Source organism: Acyrthosiphon pisum, chromosome A1 (assembly GCF_005508785.2).
Source record: "Acyrthosiphon pisum isolate AL4f chromosome A1, pea_aphid_22Mar2018_4r6ur, whole genome shotgun sequence".
Lineage (NCBI taxonomy): Eukaryota > Metazoa > Arthropoda > Insecta > Hemiptera > Aphididae > Acyrthosiphon > Acyrthosiphon pisum.
In genome coordinates this window covers 22864772-22889292 of record NC_042494.1, presented here as the reverse complement: position 1 = coordinate 22889292, position 24521 = coordinate 22864772, and the positions used below count along the sequence as shown (strand labels likewise).

The window sequence follows — 24521 nt, the reverse complement described above, 5'->3', positions numbered from 1 at the left end:
ATAAAAATTTTTATTTGTTGATTAAAAAAAAGCTTGAAAATTTAATTAAAAGGCTTCTAGTATATTGTTTCAAAAGCCAGATGAAAAATATTAAAAATCCTTAGTCACAGATTTTTTTTTATAAAGCATTTAAAAGTTCAAAAATTGACAAAATATGGAAAAATCACGAAAATTAGCAAAATTATTTTTGAGTTAAGAATTCATAAAAATTTTTCTTTTTTAAATCTAAGATTTTAAAATGTAATACAAGATTCCTTTTAAAATTATCTACCTTTATCAAACAAAAAATATCTATAAGAAAGTCAAATTAAATTTTATGATCGTTTGAAATTCAAATTTTTACAAAATTGGATATTCACTCGATTTCTCATGTACCGATTTCCTTATTTTGTTGTAATTCAAAAACGAATAACTGCAGATACATGAAAATTTTACGGAATGTTTATATTAGCATTTCCTATACACCATACAATTTTTAAAATATTTTGACTCTTTGAGTTGTTTACGGACATTTTCAGTTTTCAATTTTTTTAGTTATTTTTCTATAAATATCAATAAAGTTTTGTCTGTTGGGCCAAAAAGTAAAAAATGTAATACAAAGCTCCTAATATATTGTTATAATATCAGTTGAAAAATATTAAAAATACATAGACACAATTTTTTTTACAAGCATTTAAAGATCGAATTTTGACAAAATTTATCAAATTTTAATTTGAATAATTATTTTGTAGTTAAAAATGTATAAAATGTTCAACTTTTGTATCTAAGAATTGAAAATTTAAAACAAGATTCCACGTAAATAATTAATTCTGTTACCGAAAAATCTAAAAAATACATTTACACAGTTTATTTTCATAGTCATTTTAAGTACAAATTTGGACGAAATTACATATTAAAAACCTAGAATAACTATTTTAGTTATTTTGTTGTGATTGTATAATATTATTTTTGGGTATACTTGAAACTTCTAAAGTATACTATTATATATCTATGATAGTACCACGGTTTTTTGTTGATGTATAACGCGTTATAAGTACCTAATAGATATTATGATATGATTAATTTGGAATTTATTATAGGTACCTAATATACTACCTATTATAGGTAAATTTTTTTTAAATACTATAGACTATAATATAATATTATGTCTTATACCTAGACTGACATCCCGTCTCCGCTCAGAATCGTTTTTCTTATACAATGATATTATATCATTGAATTAAAATTTAATACCATCTATTATATAGTGACCCACTTGTAACCTACTGTACAGCAGAACCAAATCCACTTACCCACCTTTTTTTATTGAATGTACTATTATGATAATAGTATTATCACCGTTGTAACTTATAAAATACAATTCTCTGCATATTATTTTTTCCTTTTATACAAGTTTATTATTAAGTCATTGAAGTCGTTTGTAGAATCGTAATCACTAACGATGAATAAAAATTGTAATATTAAAAACAGCATATTATTATGTACGACGAATAGTATATACTCGACTACTGCATAAGGTACTCATATGAAATATAAATTGGTTTTCTGTTACGTGTTAAATAAAGCAGCATCGCATGCTAAGCTTTTATCTATCTTATATTGAATTTAAAAAGTAGGTTTAGTTTAGTATTTTTAAATGTTGGTAGCTTAATAAATGTTTTTTTCTTATGGGGCAAGCGTGAATATTCTCGAATAATCATTTTATTTTTCGACTGTTTAATTCAGTGGTGGTTCAATAGAATGTTATGCAATATTTGTTGTAATATTGGTTTTAACTTTCAAACATTAATTTATTATTGTCTTAGGATGTTCAATGAATCCGGACGCGAAAAGGCTTTACGACGACCTTTTATCAAATTACAACAAACTCGTAAGGCCTGTGCTCAACAACACTGATCCGCTACCAGTACGGATTAAGCTCAAACTATCACAGCTCATCGACATTGTAAGTAATGATAAAAATAAGAAATCATTAATATAATAATTTAAAGTTAAAATTGTAATATATTATATTTTCAATGATAGGTATACCTAGTTCAATTATAACTAGACCATTAATCTTTATAATCATAGTATAATAATTTTTAAAGTATTCAAAGTATTTGATTCAATTTTTCAATATTCTTGAGATGTGAATTTAGATTAAATTAATCAATTGTTAAGAAAGTACTAAGTAGGTATACTGAAATATACGGATGAGTCATAGGTATAATATTAATGTTATAAAAGCTAAAAACTTAAACTTTTTACATATTATTTTGAAACTAATTTTGATAATAGGTATACCTATAATATAATCATTTATATTGGGCTTGGGAAAATGGCAGGATAATTTTATTACACATAGTATAGAAGTATAAAAGTGTGAAATATAAATATATTCAATTGTGGTTTTTTGGGGGAGTTCAAACATTTCCAAAAAAAACCTATATCTAGGTTTGAGAAAATAAGAGTATAAAAACAGGTAGCTATATAAATGTAAGTAATTGTTTCACATGGGTTCTGTGCTGATTTTTTTTCTATAATTCAGTATGTATATAATATGTAATAAGTGTTATGTAGGTACATTTTATTTATGAACAGTATATTTCGTTTTTATTCAATTTATCAAATGATTATGTTATAGACTTTAAGTCTGATTTTGATAAAACATTTTGTATATTCTATAATAATATGTTTTAAGGCGTATGTATCAATAGTTATAGTTTATACATAATTATCTTTAGTTTTCTGAAAATTGGTTTTTATTAGATATTAATTTATCATGACTCATGAGTAAGTGGTGCATCTAATCATACCAAAATGTGTAAAATAAAACATTGAAATATTTCATAAGATCATATTTTATGAGCCCTAGCTGTTTATAAAACACATTAGTATATAACAATTGGTTCATCAAATAAAATAAAATATAAAAATATCAATACGATTTGAGGAAATAATTTAGAACTGTAAAATTCCAATGCGATTGTTAATACTATAGGTACCAATTAAAAAATATGCAAAATAACATAAAATATAAAATTACAGACTTAAGGAAATTCTCTTCAAGTTAAAAATAAGCTAGGTACATCATAATATCTTTGTTATTATACTTTGTAAGAAATAATTAAAAAAAACTTAAATAATAAACATTTGAAATTATAACATCGCATTTGTAATTATATATTAGTACGGAGTTTGAAGAAACATAAGTTGTTTTTGTATTTTAATACAGTTAAAAACTAATAAATGAAATAACCAAATATTTCCATGTTGTATAATCGTAAAATAAAAAAAAAAGGCACAAACAAAATAATTGATCAAGAACCTTAGAACTTAAATTACTCGAAAAATTAGAATGAAATAAATATAACTATAATAAAATAAATTACATATGTATTATAATCTAATTTTACAATTAATATTAAATACAAATTAAGGAAGAAAAATAAAATAGAAATATTAAATAGACATATACCTAAATACCTAATGTATATTATTATATTATTATTATTAATTTTAATATATAATTTATATGATTGCGACTAATCACAATTATTTATCTGAATATAATATAATATTTTTCTGTAGTATCTAAAAATGTTATAAAATGAAAGATGTTTAGAAGTTATAAAAACAAATAATGTGATATCTCAGATCACAACAAAATAAAAAAAAAGTAAAATTATAGAAACAAATTTTCAGTTGATAAAAAAATAAATCATACGACGGCTTATTTTATTTTTACCATTAAAAAAACCAAGGCACAAAAATATATGTTTAGAAGAATATATAGATAATAAAACTATAGCATTAAAATAAGTATATAACAATTTATTAGAAATACAGCATCAATAAAGGAGACAGAAGAAGAATGAAAATTGTATTTTGGACTACAATAGTAAACTATGATTTATTTGACAGGAAAAGATGGAGTGAAATATTATAATAATGGCTTGAACATAAACGAATTTATAGAACTTAATAAAAATAGATAATTACTAAAAAAACATTTTTATTTATTTATTGTAAGTTGTGAGATATAATTTAGATTTAATAATAAACTAAACATATTTAAGCTTTTTAAAGGGCTTAAAATAAATTTAATAGCAATTTGTATATAGTAATAATTTCTAAGCAATTCTATACTTAAGTACATCATAAGTCTTTAAAGATAAAGAAAGAATGATGCACTACAAAAGAGACATTATATATAACAGCAAGATTTTTTAAAAATGTGAAACAGTTGACAGCACAAAGTATAACAACAAGCTAAATTATAGTAGAATATATTATAGTAGCTGATTTAAAACTTTCAAAGGAATTGATTTAATTACTAACTAGGTAGATAATTATGTTATGAGAGATAAGCAAAAATTAATAATGTAGGTATATTAGTTTTACAATGATAACATTTTTTATTTTAGTTTGTGTAAAAGTTTATTTCTTTAGTTAGTATTGTTTGTTATTATTTCATATATATTTATCAACATAAATAAGTAGTGCTCCAATAGTCTTACGAACATACACCAAAAGATTAATAGTAAATTGTAGAATCTAGCTGGTATGTAATTGGTTTTTCTAAGTACATTTTCTAGTTATAATCTTGGAAATTATAGCAATAAAATGGAAAAAAGGAGAAATCTACATGGTGCGTAATCGATTTTGTTATGATAAAAAAAAATAATTCTATAAACTTTGTATAAAAATGTGTCAAATATGTTATATTTGAAACTGAGAAACCAATTTACTTATGTGAAGAAAAATGTATTTCCATATCGTATGTTACAAATTCAAAAACAACAAAAAGCATACGTCAAGCAGTTGCTAAACTTTCATTGATAGGTGGGCAGGGATTTTTAAGGTATATGGTTGGTAGAAAAAAATGTAGAGACCAAAACATACAAGTGCCGTAAATCAAATATACCATGTAGGTAGTAGGTATCAAAATAGTATTCTACTTTGGGATATAAAAATATTACATTTTCTTAAATTATTATTATTATTTATATTTAACAAGAAATAAGTCTAATAAATATGGGCGATTTGTCTTAGTAATGTTTAATTATAATTATGTTAGTAATAAAAGTACCTATAATTGAATACATGACTTGGCTTTTATTTTTTGATAACCATATTATTATAAATTTTCTGTTATTGATCAAACAGCATTTACTGTCATTATTTGTACATGCTAGGTTGTCTACAATGTTTTCTGTAAAAGCCCGAATCAAATTATGTTTTTCAACATTTACTGAGTACGATTAAATCCAAGCATTCACTGGTAAAACCTAGCTTTATTTAGTGGTCTCCCGCTTTGTCGGTAACATAATATAGGTAGGTACATGCAAATATGCAATCCATATTTTATACAACGCTATAATTTTGATGAAATACCAGAAATGTTTTAATCAAGTACCCAGTATCTAGGTAATATAACATAATATAGGTATATTATGCTAAAATATTATAAAATAATGCAATACATGCGTGTTACTATAGGTGGTGATTGATATCAGTAGGTCCATTTAAAATCTCTTACGATTAATATTATCATTAGTGGTTAATTTGTGTTGTTGTTTTTTTATTTTGCACAAGTTCATAAACTCACTCAAAAAAGGCACCTATCGAGAAGTTCCTATATAAAATAGTTTTCAAGCGGATATTTTGTATTTAAATTTTCCTACCCTATAATACCTAGATCGCCGTCGCCCGTCTCATATGGGCTGCCAACATACGCAACAAACGACAAGCGCTAAACAATCGTCAAAGACAGATTCGCCTCCTCCTTTCGTTCAAACATGTCACACTGCATAATATAATTCATATCTACAAGCTACTCCTCAAACCTATCTGGTCCTACGGAATTTAACTCTGGGGATCAGCCAAAGACTCAAATATATACAGAATCCAAGCATTTCAATCCAAATGCCTCTGGCAGATAACCAAAGCTCCTTTTTTATAAACCTTATATATAGTCTTCACGGGGACCTTCTTATTCCAAGGGTCAAAAACGTTGCTAAAACTCTATATAAATACTTCCACCTTAAAATAACAAATCACTGAAACCCTCATTCAAAACCTCTCTTCCCGAAGAATTCCAGGTGACCTTGGCCGAAGTTTAAAGCGTAGCTGGTGCCGTAACTTACAAGTCGATTAGTGGACTAACCACTGCTACCCACGCCATGGAGTACTATTGTTGAATAGTTTCTTCAATCAAGCCAACCAACCTTCCATCTATTGTGCGTATTGTAAAAATATTTTATGCACATTGTAAAAATTAAATTAATATGACAAAAAAAAATCCCTACCTATATTAATTTGTCTCCTAAATTAATCAATATTCATCCATTGTTAAAATAATAATGTTTTAAAATGCTCATAATTCACTTAAAATTTAAATTTTTGTAAAAACAAACGGAAAGACACAGATAATGTCCTTACATTTAAGTTTGATAATAGGTCCATTTACTATAATATTTAATAATATTTAACAATACAAAATTGGAACTACTGGATGTACATTTTGTTATATTATGCGTTAGTAAGACGAAGACAACAGGGCGGGTACGATATCTTCTTAAAACGTTTAACTGGACTGCATTTTTATGAAACTATATTTTGGACTTAGTTAATCACTTTTACAGTGAATTAAATAATATAAGTTATCAAATACCAATCGCATCACATACGACAAAGTTTTGACAAAACTCGATAACGTTCAATATATCTACTACTGTTTAAATATTTATAAACAAAAAGTAAAAACCAAACTATCGACAGTATAAAACCATTACGTTCTTATAATCTCTGATAAGAATGTATAACAGCAAATAATAAATTATTATTTAACAATGTTGATAATCACTAGAACAATTTAAAAAAAATATTTTCCTCGCTTCTCGCAGAGATTAAAAAATGAATTTATTTTTAGTAGATAAAATAAATATTTTTAAAAATATAAGATGATAAATGTTTCAATTTTAAACAGTTAACATAGAGTTTCATCAACAATTTAATGAAAAATATCAATCGATTAATGAATTAATAGCTAGGTATTTATTATCTATGAGGAAATGAAGTTTTGAACTTCTTTCTAGTTATTAGATACGATATTTCACTACCTGAGTATTTCCCAAAATGTGTGCTTAAAAATTTGATCTTTATTTGGGACATACCTAAACATATAGTAAATATTTAAACTAGGTAATGAAAAAAAACATTTAAAATACTTACTATAATATAATATATTACGACTCCAAAGTCTAAGATATAAATATTTAGAGAGAAAAAATAAGGGTCAGGCGTATAAGAAAAATTACAAATTTGCGTTTCATTATTTTAGTGTAAGTAGTTAAATGTCCGTTTGATCGCGTCCGTTATTATCGCAATTTTGTACTTTACTGTACTTGTTATTGAAAAGTACTAATTAATGTTTATCGAAACTGTGTCACGACTTGGAGTAGCTGAGATAATAATGTGTCGTGAATAAAATAAGTTTGGGAATCCCCAATTTAAGTTAGGTACATTGATACTAAAAATATAAACCAAGATTAATTATCATTAAAAATAATTATTTCATTCATTTATGATTTACCTTAAAATATATTAAAACTAATTTATATTAACTCAATAATTTTTATTTAGCTAACTAAGAAGATGCCTATTGTTTTGTTGACAGGAATTTACATTGGACAGTATTGGACTGTAGTTTGTAAATCAATTAAATGAAGGAACTTCGATTAAAAAAAAAACTTTGCTTACTTTGTACAGCTTATTTGCCTTAATAAATCTCGATAAAAATAGAATTTTTGAAGTTATATGCTTACATTTAAAACTTACAACCATAAAAACACATAAGAGCATAAAAATATTGCAATTTAATTATCAAGATATTATTTTCAGGATTTGGTGACTAGGTAGTATTTGTTTCTTCCAATTTGGAACTCAATTCACTTAATTATTTAAAAGAGAATATTATATTTATTGGATCCTTTGACAGAAGCATAACTTTTCTTGAAACAAAGACATCAAAAACTCATAACATATTTATTTATTTATTTGGTTTGACATAATTTCAAAGAAAATTATTGTTAGTAACAATTATTTTACAATTTATATTGTAGTATTACCGTAAATTAAATTAAGTTCTAAAATGAAGAGGTGTCTGAGAGGAATGTGTACAAAGTTATAAATTATATGTTTTATGAATATAAAACGTTTTCAGGTGCACATTTTTGTATTAGAAAAAACATAATATTATGTATTGGGAGCTAATCGCAGGTACTACACTAGTTGGGATCCGAATTATTGTAGGTATTACACTAGTTTTTGGGTTCTTAATAGTTTTTAGTAGGTATGTACTACTATACTAAAATGTTCCTTCCTATTTTAACAGATTTAGGTGAAAGGAGTGTCTATGATCCAGACCAAAGGTATGGTTAAAAATGTTTTCTTGCTGTTTCCTTTTTTAGTTTTTTGCTATTAAAAATATAAAATATTAGAATTTTACAAACTATATGATATGACTTAAAAATAGATACATTACTAATAATTAATGTCGTATACATTTTTGGCAACATAAATGATTTTTTTAAACAATATTTTATTTTTATTTATAATATAATATTAAATAAATGCATTTATTAATTATTAACTAGGTATTTATTATCATATTATGTACTTGTTATATATTTCAATTTTTAAAATTTTAAATATCTTTTCATGGTATTGTACCTATTTATTTTGTATGACCTATATCGTAATTTGTAAAATTCTAATAATTAATATTTCGAATGGCAAAGAAACTAAAAAATAACTAGTAAAATGTTCGTATATAGTGTTGTACTACTCATCAAAAAAATATTATCAACATTTCAAATTATTTTCAAAATCACTAGATATCTAGATAATAAATGTTTTTGATAAATAATTTAATATATTACAAGTCTGGTTGAATTATTTAAGAATGTATTATTTATGCTACTGGATATATTTAATAATTTATTATTCAAGGGGATATTTAAATTTAAATTTTAGTGACACTACCTAATAATCACTAATATTATAAACTTCTTCTACATTAGCATTATTGGAATTTTGTTTTTTTTTTGCGTTTAGTACCCGTTCAATATTTTGTTATTGCTTTTTCTTGATATTGCGTAAAACAGTTCAATAATTACGATGATTTAAAACATACTTAATCAGTGCTAAAATATTCAAAAATTGTACGAAAATCGACGTTTACAGATTGTGGAAGTTAACTGACAATGTTTTGTCGATTGTTGACAAATGTTGATGATTGTAATATAGCTGTAATAAAATAGTTCATAAAATGGTTTCATTAAACGATTAAAAAATTACTAAAATATTATATAGGTAAAGTGTGTATATTTTAATATTAACTAAACATTTTTTAAGCTAATTTTACCTAAATATTTTGGGTCCAGGCATGCCACTCCCAAGCAATTAAGTGTCCTAACTATAAAAACGTTAATATAGAATATTTACTGTAATATGCAATAATATAATATTATTTTATATAAAAATTAATAATTAATACGTCACAGAATGAATATCTATATTATTTGTTTTGGATTAAACAAATCCTTTCCTACAGCTCGTTTATTGTTTGGAAAGAAGCAGGATTAGTAAATATTGGTTAAACACTATTATGTAATATACTATTACATTTACATTTTAAAACTATTACTAGTTTTAAAATAAAATGAAACATATGCAATATTATTAAATCAAACAAAAAAAAATGGATGTCACTCTGCTGTACAGTAGATTACAAGTTGGTCATTGTATAATGGATTGTATTAGACTTGAATTCAATGATATAATATCATTGCATAAGAAAAACGATTCTGAGCGGAGACGGTTGGTCAGTCTGGATATTTTATATTGTTATTATTTATTTTATCCTGTAAGTTGAATTAATATTATAATATTATAATTTTTTACTCGTTTTTATGGTGATAAACAAAGCGTTAGAAATTAAAATCCCATTTTTAGCGTTTTTCCGTAATTTTTTGGTGGTTTTTCCCGTGGCATTAAATAACTATTGAAAAAATCGAAAAATGACCTCTCTAAAGTACCATCTTGATCCAATTTGCTAAAACATAAGGTACAATATGTTGAAATCGAAACACTCCTTCTGGAAGAAATTTTGTATACAGGATATAAAAAAAAAAAAAAAATAACAAACACCATTGTAAAACCAATAGCTTCCTCGCTCCGCTCAGAATCTAAAATGTCTTTGGTCTTAATATTTATATTTCGATAAACTTTACGCACTAAAATTTTATTTTATAACTGTAATAACATTTTGTCTGTGAACTTTAAAATATATTTGTGAATTTGTATTTTTCTTAATTTTTATAGTGACTTAAACTTGCATTGGTGAATGGCGCAGTGGAGTGGACACACCGCGGTTGCCAACTGGTACTGGTGTTAAGCTGCGTTTATCGTTAATTGTTCCCGGATGGGGGGTTTTATCGACTCCGCCGTTTTAATATCAATTCCGTCGGTTATCGATTCCGCCGAATATTTGTTTATATTGATTCCGCCGACTATCGATTCCGTCGGTTATTTATTTATATTGATGCCGCCAATTATCGATTCCGCCGACTGTTTATTAAACAATAACCCAAAGTATCATATTATACAGAATTTTTTTTTAAATTAACAGTATAGGTTAGGGTACACTTAGTATGCCATAATAGTATAAACTATAAAGTAAGTTTTATTTAAATAAAAACATTTCGGAAAACAATTCAAACATTGTCGTCCATAACGGATAATAATATAGTATTAAAATCCTAAAATAATATAACTTATATATTTAGTATATCTAGTTTTACAAAATGAAGTAAGATCGTCATATTTTTAAATACTTAATTATTATTAATAATAATTAAAATATATAGGTATTGTACATGTCGCATGGTATGGTAAAAAAATAAAAATTAAAGTAATAAAAATATACAATATGGTCAATTTTTAAAATAATGATTTGATGCTAGTTTTATATAGGTGAATCTATCAATTTTTTATTTATATAATCGTCAAAAATGTTTGCTATATATTAGCAAACATAAGCCTTTTAAGAGTTCGGCGTAATTGATAACCGGCGGAATCAATATGTAAAAAAGTTCGGAGTAGTCGATAGCCGGCGGAATCAATATGTAAAAAAGTTCGGCGGAGTTGATACGCGGCGCAATCGATAGATTTTTTACAGGTAAAAAGGTGATTTCGGCGCAATTGATATACGCCCCCGGATGGGTGACCGCCTGGGAACACCACTTGCAAATTTTTTTTACAACCTTAATTATGACATCATCGGAATATCTAGATATAATATAAATCACGGTTGAAATTTGAGTAAAAAATTATAATGTAATATAAATACCATTTTTCACGTAGTATTATTATTTTAATGATTAAATTATTTATAATTGATTATAAATATACAATTTTTAAATAATTTAAAATTTAATTAAAATTTAAATTCAGCGTGTACGTTCATCATATTTGTTTTAGTCCTGAACATAATTAAACAAATAGTTTAATTAAGTTTAAAAATGGTATTATGTGTCTTGTTATATTATACTGGATTCTCAAATACTATAGCACAATACAATATACATAGTCGTTACATTTTTTATTTTTGCAAATTTTGATTCTAATTAATCTACCATAACGATGAATATTCAATATTATAATATATTAATGGGTTTTAATTGTTTTTATAATTATATTTTTCTGTGAATAACTTTTTGGGAAGAATATATGTTTTAGGCTATTGTAGCACATGTTACAAAGGTCGAAAAGCAAATATTATGGGTACCTACTCTGATTAGGATATTCTTGAATATTTCTTAGTAGCTTTTATTAACGTATGAAATGAACTACAAAGGCTAAAAAATGTTAACCGACTGTAAGAGCCGAGCTCCGTTTGGAATCGTTTTTCGAATGAGATTATGATACATTGTTTGCATACAAATTCAATATCACAACACATCATTATTATCGTGCTCAGAGTTAGACAAAGCGAGACGAGTGCGACACGATTATCATGTTAGGCTATCGTTTTCTATAATTTTTGATAAATGGTTCATACATTTAGTGGGTATATTATTTTTATAATTTCGTGGAATAAAAACTGTTGAAAAGTCACAAGTCACAAGTTTATAACTAAATATTTTGTTTAAAAAATATTGTGTACATTGCATCAAATATTATTCTGCTATAAATAAAGTTATACAATGTGACTGACACTATTTACCTACCCTATAGGCATGGGTATTATTATGTTGTTATACCTATATGGTAACAGATACGTGGTAGTAATAGCTTTTAAATACAATTTAAGTTGCTCTTCAAGTTTCATTTTAGAAGACATCTCATATTCTGACATCATGATTACATTATGTAAGCAGTTCCTGTTGAAAAAATAAAAAAAGACTTCCTTGTACTTTCGATTTTTCCTTGAAAGGAAACTGCACATGCTGTTGGCCGTGACGAAGATAAGTCGACAATGGGCCACGTAATCGATATTTTCATTTATATATTTACACACATTATATACGCATTATAACAACACGCTAAGTATAGTTACATGTAATATACCTGACAAAGAAATGACTGTCAAGTGACACGCGATATAGCGGAAAATGACAAAATCTCAAATATCTTTAAAAAATAAATTATTCCAAATTACGATAAGAATATTAGGATTGTTAATGCTTTAGACAATTATTATTGTTCGTTAGGATGTTATGGTATAATGACGCGGTTAAATAAAAAATTACTGATTTTTTGCAATTTTTTTATATTTTATCTGAAACCATTGAAAATGTATATTTAATATAAAATACAATAAAGAAAGATATTATAGCTATTTTTTAACTGCTAATGACAATATTCTCAGTTATATATTAAAAAATACATACACATAACATTATAAAAGTGTATTGTTAACTCAGTATAGATTCGAATTGCATCGCAATTTGCAAAGTTAAGTAAACAGTTAACCGAGGGTTTTGTTTTGAGTGAATTCTGTAAGACTTTCTAAAATATTTTAAGAGTGACCGCCATATCATAAAATATAGTACGAACATAGTACGATCGTTATAATAAATATAAATCATAAACACAATATAGGTATTACATAACTACATTTTTGACAGCGATTCGTTTAATATATTATCATAAAACATTACAATTATAATTATTTTGTTTTAATAATTAATTAAGTAATTGTTAAGTAATTTTTATTTTTTTTTTTTGGTTTTATACAAAATATATAGTAATATAAATCATGTTTTAAATACAGTTACTTTAAGTTTTGTTTGAACAAAATCGTTAATATTTGTGTTTAGTCTACAATATTTAAATGTTTCTGAAACACGAATAACACTTAGAGTCTTAGCCAGCACTTTTTGTGTATTAATTTAATATATTATTTACCTTTCTGTTACAGAATCTAAAAAACCAAATTATGACGACGAACTTATGGGTGGAACAGGTGAGGATGAAATAACTCATAGTATTATATTATCCAGCAAATAAATTTAAAAAAAAAATCATTAGATAAAACTAGAAAATTAAATTACATTATTATTATATTTTAGATCCTGAATTTAATGCTTTTATACAATCAGTATTCTTTTAATACATTTTTTGAGATAACTAAAACATTTTAGAACTTAAAGTCTTTGGTAAATATGACTTAACTACATTTGAATACAAGGTTTCTTGCAGTGTCGTATATTTATAAACTTATATATTCAATACCTATATTCGGAAAGTCTACTTGTGAGTTATTTTTATGAGCACTTGACATTTTAAAATCTTTTTATGAACTCTATATTAAACCATGCTTTGCTCAAAACCGTTTTTGGAGTACAATGATTTATCATTGCTTTTAAATTTAAATATACCAGCTCTCGAGGACCATATAATCCCTGTTCTAGACGTGTTTCTTATAAAGTTATAAGTTTGACGTAAATTTAAATTTACTAATTTTACAATATCCGCCGCTACATTAATAATGTTTACTTCGATGAAGTTTATACATATCATTATTTTATAATGAGTAATGACACGTCAAGGTCAATCTCACATCATAATATATCGTCTTCTCAGTAAACTATTTATAAATCATACACAATTTACATTGTATTTTTTTTTTTATAGGTAAATTAAAATTAAACTATACCAGTTCATATAGAGCCCAATGACCACTGACCAATGCACAAATTATACCACAGGTCTTGTATAAAAATGTTTCTTTTTCTTATTCTTGTTGAGCTTTTACGGTCCTTGAAGGACTTCGGCTACCTCTAGTACGTACCTCGTCTATCTCAATCCAAGCTGTCTTCTATTGATACTCCCTGTGCGCACTTGTTTAGATTATCGTTGGCCATGTCTGCCCAGCGTTGTCCAGGGCGACCCCTACGTCTTTTCCCATTGATCTTTACTTCCAGAACTTTCTTTAAAGTCCCATTTGACCTCCATACATGGCCGATCAACTCGATACATTTACTCATGAGGTACGCACTGATTCCGGGGTTTTGGTCAATTTGTTTTATTTCACAATTAGTTCTTCTTCTGTATACTTAATTTTCTAAAATAGGTCCAAATATCCTTGTTAGCACTCTTCTTTCAAGGCAAGTCCTCATCTCATTTAGTGGTCGAGTGTTTCACACGCGTATGTTAAAACTGGTCGGAGAAAACTTGTACAAACATTTTTACTGCTTAAAAAAAAAAAGTTAATTTATTGGATTAAATATATAATGCAGTATCTACGCACTTGGCACACTTTATAATGTTTATTAATTTTATTAATACTTCCCTGATGTTTATTTTATTTTTCAAGTATTGGTATGACTATAAATTGACGTGGAATCCTGAGGAATACGGTGGTGTCGAAGGGTTACACGTACCATCTGAACACGTATGGAGGCCAGATATTGTTCTTTATAACAAGTAATTGTTTCTGTAACTATATTAACAGAAACCACATAAACTATGTTTATATGATTAACTATGCATGTTATATTTGTTCAAAGTGCTGACGGCAATTTCGAAGTAACTTTGGCCACTAAGGCTATGCTTCACTATAGTGGTCGGGTTGAGTGGAAACCACCAGCTATTTACAAGTCTTCCTGTGAAATAGATGTAGAATTTTTCCCGTTTGACGAACAGACGTGTGTGATGAAATTTGGCTCGTGGACCTACGATGGTTTCCAGGTAATAAACCGTGTACCTAGTTATTATATTTTTTAACCACCGTAACCGAATGATAATAAGAAACACTAAACAGTCAAATAGATAAATACATTGTTTTCCCCTGGTGATTTAAAAAATTATTAAAATGCGCTCTACTTACATTTGATTTTATGTAAAATAAATAATAAAACGTTATTTTATGTAGCCTCTTAAAATTGTACGCAATATGTGCATGGCCATTATTATCATGTTGGAAATAATCACTAGATATGTACCTATCTACTTTTATGGTACAATATTTTAAACTATAAACAGTGATATACTTTACCTAATATGTAAATTAAATTATTAAAGACGTCCATTTTGTTTGAAATTTCTTTGAATTGGGAAAACGTTTAAGTCACGTGATACAATCGGACGATGGTCACGGGAAAATAAAAGTGTCGGGTATTTTCCCCTCACAATATGTAGTTATTTTTATAGCCGTCAATCTACTCCATGAAGGGTTGGTGCATAGTGCGGTTTTACGCAATTTCCGGAAAACTTGATTGCCTCTAAAGTTTAGCCCTTCCAAATACCAGTGTTGAAAATGTTAAGACGGTAAAGAGGTACGAGGAAAGTTCGTTAATTACCTACTTACGTAGCGCAGATGTTTTGATCGTAAAGTTCTTGTTCTATATCAGGGGTGGCCAAACCGCGTCATAGACTTTTGCGGCTCGCATCTTAACGTAATATTAGATTAACGTAAGAGCCAAGATGTAAAAAAAAAAAAAAAGGTCATATTATTATATATTATATGACCTTTTTTTTTTTTTACATCTTGGCTCTTCAATTTTTATTAATATATTTGGTGGCTCACGAGTCTCTTCTCGCTGGCCACCCCTGTTCTATATCAACGGCACGTGTTTGTAAGGTTAAATCACTCGTCTATGAATCAATAAAACATAATTCGAATGAAACTTACAAATTTACTATTTCACAATCACTAAGAGCACAACGATTTCCACACGAATTATTTATGTAGGCACCATATTATACGAATATTGAAAATGCATACTGAACATAATAATAATAATAATATGTGATTATTTCTAATAATTGTTATACATACTGTTTCGTACATAAAATTGGTTAATCGTTTCTTCTAAAATTTATTGATATCCTTGTAAACTGTGTGGTCATCTAAATAAAGCAAACATTATAAAATATATTTTAATTTGTGAACAAATAAATACTATACTGTTCGTAAAACCTGATAACAGTGATAACAATTATAATTCCCAATTTACTTTGAGTGATTTGTAGATCTTCAGGTAAAGAGCTACTTAATTAGTTATAACTGTAAATGGTTTTTAGGTATAACGTATTAATGTATGTACGAGTACACCGTAAAATGTAAATAATAATATGTAGATAATAAAACAAGAAAAAAATCAAATTAAATATTATTGTATCTGGATAGCACACTATTTTTAGAAAGTATATAATTTGAGTTATTCGAAAACATTTAAAATATGATATTTTTTAAAATAATTGTTAGTTTTTCGAATAATTAATGACTTTAAAGGGCAACGTCCGATCCTTGTTTTGATTCGATCGGGGACACTTTGTATAGGATAAATTAATTAATCTACAATATTGTCCCTGATCGATTTTCATCAATTTATTTTCACCGTACAAAATGTCCACGGAATGCAACTCAAACAATAGAAAGTACAAAGTGTCCGTTTACCAGATTAATTACAATCAGCCCAATACTCAACATTTAGAATCAGTTTAGGTTTTAACAGTTAAACCATAACTATTCCATAAATTAATAATAACATTTTTAGTTTCATTAATGCCGATTAAGATTAGTTATTTCAATATCCATCTACAATGTACAATATACTATAGGTACCTATAGTACCTACTAGCTACTAATATTGTTTTCATTTAGTAGGTACACTGCAAGTATTATTATATTAGTACTTATGATAATATTTTACTGTATTGGGTACGATTAATTTGTGGAGGAACTTTGGTTCATTAGCATGCTTTGGTGGTATTTTGGTGATAAATTCATATTATGTACATTTATCTTTTTGATTCCAACTATTTTCACCTTACTAATGGCGCTACATAACTCACAAATCTAGTCGAGCCACTTCCGTGTACTTGCACGTTCGTACCTACATTACATTACATAAACGTAATTGAGATAAACATTAAGTCCATTATGTATGGGTAACTGCACACCGGTCATATATTTTATAATTATTTATCCACATTATTATACACATTATTTTGACATTTTTAATAAAAAAAACAAAATTATAATTTAATATTATATAATAAATATTAAATGCCTACCTAATTAAACTTTAGGAAGGTTTGAATAGAATTGAGTAATCAAGCCAAACTCTATCCTGATATATTTACCAAACAATATCAAAAACATTTTTTTTTCAAAGTAACATTAAACATATCTATTATTATAGATTAATCTTTCATTGTTGCATAATTCCGACGTCATTTAAAGTTGACAACAATTTGCTAATGGCATGTTCTGAACTACTAATGCACAGCGTAGTTTGAAATTAGTTATGTGTTGTTAACATTTATTACGGACAATTTTATAAAGATAAATGTAGGCATTTTATTTGTCTTAAAAATAATATATAGGTAATATTATTTCTTTAACTGCATGATGGTTCGATATTCTCAAAAGTACTTCCCTACTATTATTTCATTAAATGATTTGCATACTATGGTCTTGGTCTATAACAAGGTACATATTATTATTTATATCAAGACGAACGGTTTGAATATAAAAAAATCGTAAGCAAAAGTGCTCCAAAAGCAGGAATATAATACTATTACAACATAAGTATAGGATGATTATACTTTAAGATTAATCGGTTTGTACCATTTGATAATATAAAGCACTTAAAATCACTACAGGTCTTATGTTGAGTTATTGATTCGAATCAGTACAATATACTGATTAACACTCAATAGAACCACTAAAACAAAAAACTCTAAAAATGTGAAAACCAAACCAAGAAACTGTTGAATACAAAAATGTTTTAATTCCCATTCGTGAGTTATCTGTCCCACTTATTATTGCTATCCCCTGTAATGTACACACATTTCTCATAAAACTTTTGTGTGGAAAAATTGAAAGGTGCCCAAATATTATTCGTCTACTTCGAAACGAGGAAAAAGCACTTAGTTTTATTGCTTTTCTTTTCGTTTTCCAGCTCGTGTGGCTTAGTCGCTTGGATATTTGACCAAAGAAAACTTAATATTATACTAACAAGTTCAATAAGTCAAAGGGGATGTTTTAGTGTTTTCAAACAAAAGCTACAATACGAATTAAATCCCAGAAGGGTTTTCCTTTTCATGGTGAGCCGATAATTTTCAAACTTGGTGTGCAACTGACGTCCAAATCGATTGTGTAAGCTTAATCTTCTATTTTAGTATGTACCTACAACACCCAGCGTATAAAAAAATAATTCAATGTGTGTACGAGACACAGTCCATAGTATTTATTTGAATACATTTCATTTTCATGTTTTAGACTAATCACATTCAGCGTTTGATTAAAATAATGAATTTTTTTTCAAAAGTTTAATTTGCTTCTTATGTACGTATACCTAAAAATTATTTGATTATTTATTCGGATAGCATTAAATAATTATGCTATTAAAAAGCATTGTCTTGTTTAACATTATGAACCATTTTATTTATTTTTTTTAAAAAAACTTTGACATCATTAGTTGAGAATATTGCTATTGTATATTTTTAATATGTAGCCACGTAGAATGCATACTTCGTTTACAACTCATACTGCGAGCCACCAAGTAAATAAACTGAAATCCTTTTATGTGATATATGTTAAATTTTTTAGTTGACATAAAAATGTTTGCTATTAATATTATAAAACATTCTTGGTACAACATTTTTAATTTTTATATCATTTTCTATGGGTAATATCTTTATAAGATTTTTGTGGCTCAACAACTGCATAAAATACAACGCAATATATTTTTACAATGTTCAAGGTTTTACAATCTCTGTAATCTGTATAATATGTTACGAGGAATAAAATCAAAATTAAACTAATCTTCTTATTTGAAAACATTGGGAAGCGATTTTAAAGTTAAGCTACTGAAATTCTAAAAATAAAAGATAAAAGTAATTATAAATGTGTCTTGGAGATTTTTATTTTTATTTTATATATTATTATAATATATAATTTCCATACAACATGAAGTAATTTTGCTTAGTATATATATTTTATTTCAATAACATTTTGACTCATTTACACGTTTGTACAATATTTCTAGCGTGAAAAGTGAAAAGAAAAACAATATGTTTTAAAAATAAAATAATATTATGGATGTAATAAAATAGCAGCGGTTCTGTCATATTATAATAGGTGTAATAATATGTTCTCTTGCGTTTTTCTCTCGTCATTGTCGCTGACTCTCGCTTTTCGGCTACCTTCAGTGGCGTGGTAAGCAAAAAAAAAATTGCCGGAATCTATTATTTCATTTTAACATCAAACCCGTCATCCTACCACACTTATATATTTTACTGGTGTGCGCACAAACAAAAAAAGGTACTCAAAGGCGACTATGTCTTCTCAAACCCCTTTCTCCACACCACTGATATACCATATTTCTGTAGTAGGTATGCTTAATAAATTATATTATACCATCAGTATAGTATTATCGAATTACTCATTAATATCGCGGGTTATCGGTTTGTGATTACCGTTAGAGCCGAGCCGCAATGTTAATATTATGCAAAATTTATTATTATAATGTATAATAAGGAAAAAAAGTGCACTCGTTTTTAACAACACTTACCTATAATATTGATTATTTTTTAATGGAAAAGTATAATAATATAAACTTACAAGACTGACGATTTTCTAATGCGATGGTAATAATTGTCGTGTTAAAATTTAGAATAAAATGATTATGTTAGCGAAACGACGAGTCTATAATAAAATCTGATCTAAGAAATTCACAGTTTTTAACTTTTAATCATTATATTATTTAAAATTTTAATATGTAGAATTTTTTTCATTAGAGTAGTGTTAAAACATTGTATTATGAATCATTATAATATACCTATGCTATCGATATTTTGTTCATACGATTTATTACCGCACATTTAATTAGTACGTACCTGCTTAACTATTAACGATTAAATGATGTATTATTGGTAATTGCATAATTAAATTATCGAATAATTGTATAACCTCATACTAAAATACTTTCATATACTGATACCAATTATTACCTGTGGACTGTGGTTGGGATTATTTCCCATGCGATATAGGACCTTACGGTACAGCGTACACAGTATGTATTTTGGCGAGGGTTATGCGAATACTTTGTATTAGCTGTTATAAAGGCTGCCATAATTTTGGTTATAAATTTTAACGCAGCCCATGCTAGAAAGAGAGAAAACGAACGGTTCGATAAAAGGGCCGTTTCTCCCCCGTTTGTCCTTCCGTCTTGTTTCACCCCTCGGCACTATTCATTTACCCCACAGCACCTTCTACAGGATATCCTTTTGAATCCCACTTCCAACCAAGGTATACACGCACGTAGTGAGTTTTATACATCCGATACGTTCAAAACAGATAAAAATAAACAAAATCGGACACTTTCTCGTTATCGTTTTCTCTCCTGTTTTTCTCCTATTTTTTTCATCGTTTCTTTGGGTTTCCTCCAAAAAGGATTACATTTTTTTATCCGTATATAATTTTCACCACCGCCGAGGCAGCATCACTGCTACCACTACTACTACACGTATTTAGCAGTTTTCTACTTTAGAATCGATTATTATGTAATGACGGAAAACATACATTTAGGCTTATAGAGTTATAAAACGTTTTGAAGATTTGTTTGATTTCATTTTTGAATATTCCAAACATGAAATAACTAACTATTTATCATATTTAAATTAGTTAATAATTAGTAAACACTGTAATCATTTTTGTATAATATATTACTTAAAAAATCAAAAAATGATTGCATAAGTTTATTAATATTATCTTGAAAATAATTCAATAAGTTCTTTTAAATTATTGGTATGATGAATGATGGCAAGTAGTAATTATACAAACATTTAAAATATTACAATTCAATTTATATTTATTAAAAATAATTTTTCTGGTACGCCAACTGTTCAAAATTTAAATGGATGGCCAAAATAAATGACATTTAATCTCAGAACAAGATGAAAAAATGTTTAGCATAAAAAGTAGATGTTTTTACCATCTTGTGTAATGGTAAAATTGGTAATAAACTAAATATAATATATTAAGCTATAGGTTGTAGAATGTATAGATTAATATATAGACATATCATCGTAGGACGTATAGGTAGGTATAATATAGATAATTTAATATCGATTTTTTTTTGTTCAAAGGTTTTAAAATTTAAAAGAGAACACATTTTTATTAAAACAAAACTTTCCATGTTTTGGGATTAGTTGTGGTCTTAATTTAAGAACAATTTTATAATTTTATTTTTAGTACACATTTTATATCCAAAGTAGAGCGGGGATGCATGTCATACCGATTTGTGTGATTTTTCTAAGTGACATTTTTTGGGATAGTAAAAGTGTTCCTAAAGTTTCGAATTGCTCTTGTATCGATTGGCGAGTGCAGGAGGTCGCAGAATGGTCATTTTTTTTATATATATATATGTTCAATAGTTTTTGAGACAGATGGAGAAATCTTGGAAAAATACAATCCTGTATGTTTTATTGTAAGTCGTATTTAATCGGTTTTTATCCGGAGATACATGTCATAAATAATGATACATAATATGTATGTGAATAAATACGAAAAACGATTATCCTCAATTCGTCGATATCAATTTATTACATAGAACACTTCAGAACAAAACAAAATCTGTTATTATTTTCAAGTATTAAATTTTAAAATCGTAACGCGTGCTTAATATAATTTATCAATATAAAGTAAAGATTTCAAGGTGAATTCTTATGTTTTCTAATGGTAATCGTCTTGTACTCTCGTGTATGCGTCGATAGACAGATACAGCAAATCATCGCATCGGCGTTGGAATGCTTTAAATTAAAAAAAATTTATCTAAACAATATTGTGATAGAAAAATTATTACTTAATGATAAGTTTAATCATTGTTTTAAAAAGTTTATGGTAACCAATTTATCATGGCTATAAAAGTGTATAGGCTGATGCACTCATTGATATTAATATTTTTTTCAAATTTTTTATTCATATTCCTAAATAAAGTATATAATATAAATTCATATTTTTTTCAAGCAATGCCATCAAAATAACATGATAAAAATGTTCTTTACTCGAAGAATAAAAGTGTCCGTGTGTAAAAAAAAAAGTTTACAATGATACAATTTTTACAAGTAGTGCACATTTGCACCGCTAAAACAAAAATCAAGAACAGCGTAGTAGTACTGAAAAATGGGAACATGAATTTAAATGTATAGATAAAAACAATGAGTTGTATTAAAACGGTCGAGAACAATATAGGTGTAAAATGTATCTATTACAGAATGGTTTTACGTCTCTTTGTCGACTTAAACCATTTTAAAATGTAATTTAACCATTTTATTATATAATAATAATAATAATAATAATAATAATTCTTGGCGAAGCTGAAAAAATAAAATGCAGTTCGAGAGAATGCCACATAAAATGTTGTCGCTATGTAAATACTGTTTCGTTGCACGTTACAAATAATAATAGTAAATAATAGATATTATATAGGTATGAAAAAAAAAAAAAAACTAGAAAATAAATGTTTCAAATGTTTCAATACCTTCTCATAACTTTAATTGGTTTTAAATCTTTATTTTGCCATAGAAATTATATATTCACTGAAAAATAAAAGTTGCAATATTTTTCGTATGATAAAATGTGCTTAGGTCTCACTTGTATTTATGTTATAAGCGTAAAAAGAAATTATGATTATGATTGGGACACTATATAGGTAATACAAATAATATATTTGCCTGTAATTTATATTATTTTTGTTTTTGTTTGTTCTATAAATATTGTTACTATAAACCACCGAACATTTTATAATAAATAGCTTAATAACTGTTATTTAATAATAGATAATTGCCAACATTTTATGTTAATTTTTTATTATCATTTATTTATCGTTTCCGGGAATAAATAATAATGTTAATTTTGTCAGGAAAAATCCCATTGTGGAACACTGATACTGTTTGTCTCGAACGAAGACGGAGGAAGTCTTCTTATCGTTGGAACGGTAATCATGGCTTATCAATATCGCAGCCGGATAATTTATTAATCGCTTGTTCGTGTTTCTGTTTCACCATACAACCTTTCAGCCCCTTTCGACACACACAAACACACAAAATATTATTTGCTATTATTATACGGACTGAAAGTAAATACATGAAAAATATATTAAAATGCTTTAAAAAATACATTTATGGCATAAAAAAAAGACTATAAAGGTTTAGTAAAAAAATTAATGAATTATCTAAAAACACATAAAAACAAAGATAGGTACCATTAAAATTGTAAAATTATTAGAATTTCTTAAGCTAATAATTAAAAAAATGTAATTTAAATTATAATTAATAAATACAGAGGTATGTGTATAATATAAAACAATTATAATGATAAATTAATATGATGTAATAGCACCGACAATCGTTTTTAGATTCTGAGTGGAACGATGAATGTATTGATTTTACAATGATGTGTGTTTTTTTATTTTTTTTTAAAATTTTTTTTTTTGTGTCTGTCATCACCTTTTAGGACAGTAAAAGTACTTGGATTTTCTTCAACAGTACCTTTTCTGATAGGAAAGTGAATCTAGTTGCTACTTTGGGGGGGGGGGGGTCAAAAGTAAAATGTTTGCAGTAATTTTCAAAAGCTCCGTGAAAAACAAAAGAAGAATTAAGGAAAAACGGGAATTTTTACGCAAAATCTGTTTTCGAGAAAATTGATTTTGGTTTTTGGTGTAACTTTAAAACAAATGACCGTATATACGTGAAATTTTCACTGGTTGTTTATATTTTCATTTTCTATAAATGATAAAATTTTCAAAATATTTTGATTTATTTTGAACTATTTAGGGACATTTTCAGTTTCCAATTGTATTAGTTTTTTTTTCTATGAATGTCAATAAAACTTAATGTGTTCAGTAAAAATACTTGAAAATTTAATACAATGCTCCTACAATATTGTAACAATGATATTTGAAAAATATTAAAAATCCTTAGTCACAGTTTTTTTTTTATAAGCATTTAAAGTT

The 24521-nt window shown here is 26.7% G+C and overlaps 1 protein-coding gene across 2 annotated transcripts in view; it reads left to right on the top strand.

The window, feature by feature from the left end:
• The window catches only part of LOC100161903 (acetylcholine receptor subunit alpha-like), a 60707-nt gene that overhangs the window by 22612 nt on the left and 13574 nt on the right, over positions 1-24521 (top strand). For both annotated transcript variants that reach the window (XM_008187942.3, XM_029486814.1), the window contains exons 3-6: positions 1806-1945; positions 13472-13516; positions 14870-14979; positions 15063-15243. In XM_008187942.3, coding sequence (XP_008186164.1) covers positions 1806-1945; positions 13472-13516; positions 14870-14979; positions 15063-15243 — 476 coding nt within the window. The remainder of the gene's footprint in view (positions 1-1805; positions 1946-13471; positions 13517-14869; positions 14980-15062; positions 15244-24521) is intronic.